We start from the raw sequence: 9380 nt of genomic DNA on the forward strand, positions 1-9380 counted from the left end.
GAATTCAACCTATAATTTCTCTAAGCAACCTTTTGGTGGCGCTAAACGATGTATTTTTTATTGAGTTTTAAGACTGTATTGATGAAGATAACCAAATACGCACATTTGACGCGATTCTGAGCAAACATGAAACTTTATACGATAAACCAGAATCACTCAGCTCACCAACGACCAATCACGGAGCCTTATTGTTTGAAATGACCAATCACAATTAATCTGTACCGACAACCAATCACTGTCCAAAACCTTTTTTGTTCCGCCTATTCAAAGATTTTCCCGTTTTATTTTGTTGCTTTCTACTGTAATAAGAAAATTGAGACTGTAATTATTGTGAAATTATTTATTTTCCTAAAATAAATACATTATAATTAAACATATTTAAAGATATATGAAATATAAAGGGAAAAAATTGTGATATGCAAATACTCACGACGCCTTAATGAATATTCAAATGAGCCCACGGCGCCCCCTAGTGACCGTATTAGCATTGGCGTTAGCATTAGCAAAAAATATTTCCCCGTGGAAACAAGCGGCGCTGTTCCGGTGGAGCTGCAGCCGGTGGCACAGCACTTCTGGGTGCGCGGCTCTTCGCGAAGCTCTCCGCGACTCGGGATCCAACCCTTTCAGCGCTCTGTAACTGCCCGGAGGAAAGACACCGCAGTGCCGCTTTCTCTGTCCGCGTGTACAGGTGACTTGATGCTAAGCTAAGTGCCTCGCTAGCTGGCTCGCTAGCTGGTTAGCTATCGTAGCTCTGATTTCGTGTGTCGATCTTCTTCAAGAGAAGAAAATATGCACGTGTACATGTATACAGATGTTTTGTGAATGATTTGGACACATTTGAGATGTTTATGTTTTAAAAAATATTCCTGATATTATAGTACAGGCGCATCTTTATCAGGCCCAGGTCTCTCTGTTTTTCAGCTATCTAACGATTTCTTCTTCTTCCTCTCATTTCCTGGTTCTTTTTTTTTTAAGGTCTGCTTTGGAGAAATGGCTATGAGGCAGACTCCTCTCACATGCTCCGGTCACACCAGGCCTGTTGTGGATCTGGCCTTCAGTGGGATCACTCCTTACGGTTATTTCCTCATCAGTGCTTGTAAAGGTGGGTCTGACTGAGCTCCCAATCCTCCTTAATGTGAAAGGATCAACCATCACTGGTTTTACAGGAGACAGTTATAATGGTTTTATTTTTATGGATTGGTTGGAAGGTGAAGCTCCAGCAATGCCAGGCTGCCACTGTTGGTTTCTTTAGCTCTCTCTGATCCAGGGGGCGCTCTAACCCCTGATAAAAACCTGGGGTAATTATAGCTCACTGGTTAAGACTCTGGGTTACGGTCAGACGTTCAAGCACCAACATTACCAAGCTTCTGCTATTGGGTTGTTACGCCCTCAACTCTCTCTGATCCAGGTGTGCTGCACTCTGGGTTACGGATCGTAAGGTTGGAGGATCACGCTCCAGCACTTCCACGCTGTTTCTTTCAGCCTGTAAGAAAGCCTCTTAACGCTCTCTCTGATCCAGGGACGCTGATCCCTGCTTTCTGGAAAACCTGGAGAAGTGGTTACTGGTCAGATGGTTAGGGGTTTAAGCCCAGCTTTGGGGAGGCTCAAGTCAGGACAAAAACCTGGGGCAGTTTGAGCTCAATTCTTAGGGGTTTGGGTTACGGATCGGAAGATACGGAGGGTAGGAGGTTTAGCAGCAGCACCATGACGCTCCACTGTTCTGCCCTTCTCTGATTCAGGGCCCTTATCAGGGTGAAGAAATTTTCACTGTGTTGTAATGAAAGTGTATAGGTCCCCTGGTGGTCTAGTGGTTAAGATGCAGCGCTCCCACCGCTGCGACCCGGGTTCGATTCCCGGTCAGGGAACCAACCCCAGCCACTCTCAGTGCCGGTCCCAAGCCCGGATAAATTGGGGAGGGTTGCGTTAGGAAGGGCATCCAGCGTAAAACATGTGCCAAATCAAACGTGCGGAGGATCCCTAACGGGAGAAGCCGAAAGAAAGAAAGTTTGTAATGAAAGTGTATATAAAGCTGGGAAGACAATGAAAGAAACCCTTTAAAAAGAACCTCATGGCATTTGCATAAAAACACAAAAATCATGATCAGATTCATAACGCGTCATCTTGTGGTTTCCATCTTGACCCACGACGTCTGTCAGTTTGGCTTCGTTCCCTCAGTGTGATGAATCTCTGCCTCAGAATCTGCTCAACCAGATTTCCCTGACGATCAGAATACTCATAATCTATGACCACGAAATAACATTCACGAAGATGGATGTTCATAAAGAACACGCAGTTACCAATTCTTTTTTAATTTTAAATTTTGTAAAAAGAAGATAATTTTTATCTTTTTTTTTTCTACGACAAATCTTTTTGCACCAAACAAAAATTTGGACTGAGATTATTGCTGTAGCGAAATTAAAACAGTTTTGGCGTTAACCTAAAATCTAGCTGTTGGAGAACTGCAAACTTGCAAGATGTCTAGAAAATGAGTACTTATAACCCTGACCCCTGTACATACATTTTCATAAATCATAATGCTGCTGTGTTTTTTTATGAGCAGATGGTAAACCAATGTTGCGCCAGGGAGACACAGGGGACTGGATCGGGACGTTCCTGGGTCACAAAGGTGCTGTTTGGGGCGCCACCTTAAACAAAGAAGCCACGAAGGCGGCTACCGCGGCTGCCGATTTCTCTGCGTAAGGAAAACTAAGCATTTGTACACTTTTTTTTTTTTTGCGTGAAACACTTCTGTCAATAAATCTAATGCAGCTGCAGTTACATTTAATGGAAGAAAAAAAATGTCAACGTTTTCTTCACTTTGCTCAAGATTTTTTTTTCTAGCGCCAGTACAAATTAGAAACCCTGCGTAGACTTTGTAAAAACGTCTAAAAAACAGTTCAGCTATGTGTATGTATACCTTCCCTGCTAGTCAGCAAAGTTAGCCTAAAAGTATGGAAGTCGGTCAGTTTGAACAGATGAAACACTAAAGCGCTGCTGCGTTACTAATAAGAGAGGACGCCACAGTTAAATTTCCACCGCAGCACTATAAGAGGAACAGAATTGTGGGTAATTTCGGGTAATACGCCAACCTTTTTGAGCATTTCAGCAGAAACACTGATTTTCTTCTGATTTGCATGCTTTATGCCGATCTCGTGTAAAAGCTCATTTGCATATAGTGACGCCCACAAAACTCCATAAAAGGTCATTTGGACATAAACAATCAAGGTAAAGTTTGGGGGGAGAAAAAAACAGGATTGAGAAGTAATTTACCAATGAAGTTATTAAATATATAGGATTAAATGTGTATAAATTATTCCCCCTTTAATATAAATGTTATAGGGGTCTTGACCACACTGGTACATGTAGTCTCTGATAAACTCAGGACACATATCACCGCATGTATATACAATAGTGAAGTAACTCATGTAGATCTGATGAGTGAAACAAGGTGAGCTTTATACCAGTTAATCTTCTTATAGTGAAGGTAAACACACTGTTAATCAAAAGTTAGTTATGCAGACATTTTCCCAGATGAATAAACGAGGCATATTTTAGACGAACAGGAAGTTAAACGCATCGTTAGCGTATATATGTGTTCTATAACAGTGATTTTTTGTTATCGTTTTGCAGAAAGGTGTGGGACGCAGTGACCGGAGACGAGGTCCTCACCCTGGCCCACAAGCACATCGTCAAATCTGTAAACTTCACGCAGGTAGGTTGTTGATTGGGTGATGATAAAGAAACATCTGGCCCAAAGGAACACACATTATATAAGGTGCAGATAATACAGCGATATGGGTTAATTTCCTATACATGCCGGTCCTGTGTACAGCATTTTTATCTCGACAGCGTTTAGACTACATGATGGTGTTAAAATGACGTTAATCATGATTGTTAGAAGAAACACATGAATATAAAGCTGCAATGCTGTCAGAGCTGTTATTACAGAAAATTATAAAGAAAAAAAAATGCATTATGTTGACTGGGTGTGCAAAATGTTTAATTGCATTCATTTATTCGCTGTATTTTTATTTTTTTAAGAATATTAACCATAGTAGCTCTACCAAATCAAGCAATTTATATATAATGATAACATTGAGAAATTTTAGATAAAAAAATAAATGCTTTCCAATAAGAGAACTTATTTTGGTTTTCTGATCGATTGACTGTAGTTAACTATAACAGCATGAGCATTTTTTTGTGTATATAACATAAGTGCTGTAATTCTATATAACTCGTAATTTTTTTTTTAATTTTTCTGTTCACATATATTGTTTTAAAAACAGGACAGTAACTGCCTTTTGACCGGAGGAAATGATAAAGTGCTGCGTATTTATGACCTCAGCAAACCTGAAGCAGGTACGACACCCATAAGCAGTTTTCAGACAGACAATAAATTGATAAATAGTAATATTAATTATATACCAAAAAAAATATATATAATAGATTTATTTAATACATTTGATTAGGTGTATTTTTTTTTATTTTTTTTTCTATAATATTTCTAATATTTTCATCTATATCGAGTACTTTTTGATAGATACTTTTCCGAAAAATAATATGCAGCGTATTGAATTGATTCGGGACCACTTTTCTGTTCGAACTGCAAATTTTTATCGCGCAAAGGACAGCGAGATGTCGTGGCCTGTAAATCCCAAATTAAGAAGAAACGCCAATTATAGCATTGAAGTGTGATGTCATAGCGTGTAAATAGTGGCCCATATATATTTGCAACAGGTTCTCCAAAGTATCTTTGCATGCTGAAAGTGTGGTGTAAAACCCCCCTTAAACCGTATTTGTGTTTATAAGCAGTGTGTGGAGTGAACATGACCACTGTGTTTGTTCTGTAGAGCCACAAGAGATCTCGGGTCACACCTCAGCCATTAGGAAAGCACTGTGGTGTAACAACGACCAGCAGATCTTGTCTGCATCGGAGGATAAAACCATACGGTAACATCCTGTACATTGTGCATTTACATATATATAATACACACACACACACACACACACACAGTGCAGTGCTTGAGTCATCTGACTCACTTTTGTATGTGTGTAGTACATAAAGTAGCGATTCCTCCTCACCCGGAGAGTCAATATTTGCTTCTATCTTTTTATACAGGCTCTGGGACAGAAACACGGGAGAGGTGGTGAAGACGCTGCCGTTCGAGGCATCTGTCGGCAGCATGGAGTACGTCCCCGACGGCGAGGTCCTCGTCATCACCTACGGAAGGACCATCGCCTTTTACAACGCACAAACGTAAATACATCTCTCCCCCGCTCCCAATATCCAAATGCAGTGGATGAGAGGCCATAATAAAGCGCATGCTCGCAAACTCGTCAGTCACGAGTTTCCAAGGAAACTAGGTGTGGGTGGGTGGGGGTGGGGTGTGTGTGTGTGTGTGTGTGTGTGTGTGTGTGTGTGTGTGTGCGCGCACACGTGTACCTTGAGCCATCAATAATGCTAATATTGTATTTTTTGTGTATATTGGTTGTTTCACCGTTTTTTTTTTTTTTTTTTTTAAGTAGAAAAATCAATTAATCCGTTTCATTTGTAGTCAAAAGCCAGAATACTTAAAAGATCGTAAAAACTAATTAAAATAGCTATTTTTATTTTGTTTTGCTTTTTTTTGCAGACTAAAAAAGCTAATCTTGTGTTCGCATTAGCAAGTGACATGTCTGTCGTGGCAGTCAGATCGAACTGTGGAATCATTTCCACTGATTGGATCTGCTCTGCAGCAGCATAGCTCATTTACATAGCTTTAAAAAGTAAATAAAAATCTATGTATATTTGATATAAGCTGTATATTTCATATTATCCAGCGATTCTGATTGTATTTTTAATCTTATGCCATCATTTTTTTTTTCTTACATTATAGCAGATATAAAGTCATCTTTTTGTTAGCCTTCCTTTTTTTCCCCCCTATGAAAGAAAACACGAAGTTAAAAATAGAAACAAATTCCAGTGACCTGAAGATGTCCAACATACTTCTGATATTGGAGATTATTTTTTATAACTCTCAGAAATATTTAGCACGTCCCTGAACGATCGGATACTGTAGAAACGAGAAAAATAAAACAAGTGTTTATATATAAACTGCTGACCAATCCGAACGTGGAGTCGAACAACGTCATGCTGCAAACCAGATGATGATAAGATTGAGAGACTTTTGTTCAAGAAGCCACCTATGAATTTACAGCATGATGAGTTGTGTGGGAAAAAACAGAGGAATATAAGATTGTCTAATTCAACCTCTGTTCTTTTCCAGAGTTTGCATGAATTTTTAGTATTTCATGTTCAGTTTATCACGTCACATTTTTATAATAAATATAATATATATATTTTATTCAACCAGTCGTCAACGATGTCTCTTATGCTCTTAGCCTGGACCTGATCAAGAGCGTGGACGCTCCGGCCTCCATTCACTCGGCCTCGCTGCATCCTGACAAAGACTTCTTTGTCGCCGGAGGAGATGACTTCAAGCTCTACAAATATGACTACACCACTAATGAGGAAATGGGTAGGAACTTAAAGAAATATCACTTAAATTTTTTTTTATATAATATAATAAAACTGTTATTGTCAACTAAATTAATTGTATTCAATTATTAACAAATCGGTATTAAAATAAATGTTGAAAACTCTATATAACAGACTGTAATAATGATTGTTTTGAGAATTGTGACGTCATTGCCGGATTTGCATATGCAGACCGATAAAACGGCGTGTGGGGATGATGTGTATTTTCCTCATTTTTCTTTAAATACATTCTTTTACTTTCATGTCTTTTATTGAAAGTTCAGCTAGAAATCCACTGTCGGTTAAGCTTTAATCTCTTCTTCACAGAGTCGTATAAGGGTCACTTTGGGCCTGTGCACTGTGTGCGCTTCAGTCCTGACGGAGAGCTGTACGCCAGCGGCTCTGAGGACGGGACGCTGCGCCTGTGGCAGACCGCCGTAGGGAAAACGTACGGACTGTGGAAGTGCGTGCTCCCCGGTGAGTCCTCGTCTCACGTCACCTGTGCACTATAATCCCTTTCAGTCCTGTCTAACGCTGACAACCGCATCAAACATCTTCATATAGTGTGCATGTCTTAGATGCTACCTCGCTAGTTATAACAGATTGTTAGCTAGCTGGTGAAGCACAAAGGGTTTCTATTTCAAATGTACCATTGTTGTATGTTTTTCTGTAGTGTAATGCTGAATACGCTGTAGTAGACACAGTGTATGGATACTCTACCAAGTGGCGTCTTGCTTAATGGGTCCTGCACATGAATTTGGACATTTTTGTTCTAAAATCACCATGGCAGATTTTGCTTGATTAAATAATCATGTCCTGCCAAAAGCATCTCCAAAACTAAAGAAAAAAGGTCAAATCATACATTGAGACAAAGGTGGCCTGTTTTTGATCATGTACTGGAGCATGAGAAATCTTCACATCTTGAGAAGTGATGCAGTCAGGAGTGGCTCTCATACTGTAACAATGCACCTGCGCACACACACACCCTAAACATGATGTGCTTTACGCTTCCGTATCCCATACCCTGTACAGTATTTGACAGATTGTGCTCCTTCAGTCTGTTTTTTCTGGAACTGAAGCGAAAAGGAATCTCAGCAGGCGTTTATTTCCCCCCACTTGATGTTTTCCAGCTTAAGACCTTCAAAGGCAAATCTCTGATCAACAGTCTGTCCAGAGGAGGAAACAATATCTCTCTGAAAAAAGAGCACCATCATCTTGCTGTGATTTAGATTTTTTCTTTTTTTTCTTTCTTTTTTTTTAATGGCCAAATTCCAACTCTACATGCAGCCGCAAGGTGGCGCCAGTCAATATTTAGGGTTTTTTTTTTTTTTTCTTTCCTCTCTTTCTTTCATTATACTCAGTCCAATAATTATTTATAATGGTTATTTTTAAATGCAGATGTGTATTTGCTGCGATTTGGTTGCTTAACTGACTTTGCACTTGGAAATCGTGGTGTGATGTTTTTGGTTGTATCGCCCAGCTTTAATATCTGATCTTTGATTTCTCGTCCAACAGAAGAGCTCTCTTCAGAAAACTCGGACACTCTGTACTGCCCTCCAGCTGAGATCAAGGCTTGAGGTGTGGACCAGGACGAGCGCGCGAGTGAGCAAGCGGCAAGGAGAAAAGGAGAGGTCCCAGACGGGCCCCAGATCAGATCCCCTGCAGAGTGCTGTGCCACCTCAATCTCCATCACCCAGTAAAATAAAATAAAAGAGAAATTCCAAGACCGTGGAGCTGAGTGTTACACGGGGAGCGGGATGAGGGGAATCCTGCAGCATGTTACGCCACACGCCCCAGACCAAGCACCAGGAGGCAGTAGTAGAGATGGGAGTGCTCACGTTCCGACTCCCAGCTGCCTGCTTTCTCTCTGATGCTGTTCAACACCATCCAGCTCCACCATCGCCATCGCGCTTACTTTACTTTCATCCTTCTATCGTTTTGTTTTGTTTAGTTTTTTTTTTCCTTTCCTGAACGTGTAAGATTTGTGCTTTTAAAACAAAAAAGGGATCCGCAGTGATTCTTATTCAGTTTATCGCTCTCAGTGAAGGTGATCCTGATAAACAAGTGTTAACGTCAAAACGTAATTCACAATGGTGTCTTGGTGTATTAATATTCACCCGTCGAGGATGTCAGTTTTGGGGTGTTTTTCTGAAATGTAACGTAAAACTGAAACAAAAAATACTTAAGTTCTTAGCTGTGTTTTTTTTTTTTTGCAACATGCCAGCTTTAATGCGTGGTCAATAAAAACGTTAATGAAATACTAGTTAGTGTTTGTTAGCCCTTTTTTATTTTATTTCTTATTAAAGATACAGTGCACCAATCAGCTATGTAGTTGTGATGATCCTAAAATAAATATCATGACACTTTTATTGCTTTTACACCCAAGCAGTCATTACATTATAGCAGCTATAAATGCTCATCTATCATTGTCTTTTTTTTTTCTTTTTTTTTTCCCCTCTCGCCTTTTGAAGTTTGTCACGTTACACAGTAAGCGCAAAAAGCGTAAACCTTTTTTTTCCTGGAAACTTAGTTATACCCATAGCTCAGACTTCTTCCATAAGAAATGTATCAACTTTAATACATTAATAGAAATATGTATAACAGTATCTATTAGTATAGCAACTTCAACCTGCTGCTCTTTCAACCAATCAGAGCTGAGAATTTTATTCAGGAAAGAACTGAAAAACTTGTTTTTATGACCAGCAGTTCCTTTGATTCCTTTTACATTTTGTAATAAGCATAAGTTTTTATCCATGTTTATGATCTACCTATCTGAGGGTAAAATACATTTCTCACTAAAAGGGTCAATCCATGAAAGCAAAGACTATACACATTATAGGCAATTGTTATTAATGCAGTAATT

The 9380-nt window shown here is 39.5% G+C and overlaps 1 protein-coding gene and 1 non-coding gene across 2 annotated transcripts; both read left to right on the top strand.

The window, feature by feature from the left end:
- The first annotated feature begins 480 nt into the window (after nucleotides 1–480).
- LOC124401854 (serine/threonine kinase receptor associated protein) lies at nucleotides 481–8780 on the top strand. The gene is made up of 10 exons (XM_046874378.1): nucleotides 481–688; nucleotides 976–1102; nucleotides 2561–2696; nucleotides 3631–3712; nucleotides 4287–4359; nucleotides 4851–4950; nucleotides 5120–5257; nucleotides 6382–6518; nucleotides 6845–6994; nucleotides 8033–8780. The coding sequence occupies exons 2-10, from the start codon at nucleotides 991–993 to the stop codon at nucleotides 8092–8094; spliced, it is 990 nt and encodes a 329-aa protein (XP_046730334.1). The 5' UTR covers nucleotides 481–688; nucleotides 976–990; the 3' UTR covers nucleotides 8095–8780.
- trnag-ccc lies at nucleotides 1793–1865 on the top strand. The gene has a single exon. It is a non-coding gene; the product is annotated as a tRNA-Gly (tRNA).
- Nucleotides 8781–9380: the final 600 nt, after the last annotated feature.

This window comes from Silurus meridionalis, chromosome 18 (assembly GCF_014805685.1).
Source record: "Silurus meridionalis isolate SWU-2019-XX chromosome 18, ASM1480568v1, whole genome shotgun sequence".
In the NCBI taxonomy this organism is placed as follows: Eukaryota; Metazoa; Chordata; class Actinopteri; order Siluriformes; family Siluridae; genus Silurus; species Silurus meridionalis.

What these genes read in the sequence shown, in the direction of transcription:
- LOC124401854 (XM_046874378.1), top strand. Translation starts at nt 991, where the DNA reads ATGGCTATGAGGCAGACTCCTCTCACATGCTCCGGTCACACCAGGCCT. An exon ending in AATCTGTAAACTTCACGCAG is followed by an intron (nt 3,713 to 4,286) that starts GTAGGTTGTTGA and finishes TTTTAAAAACAG; the next exon opens with GACAGTAACTGCCTTTTGAC. An exon ending in GCCTTTTACAACGCACAAAC is followed by an intron (nt 5,258 to 6,381) that starts GTAAATACATCT and finishes TTATGCTCTTAG; the next exon opens with CCTGGACCTGATCAAGAGCG.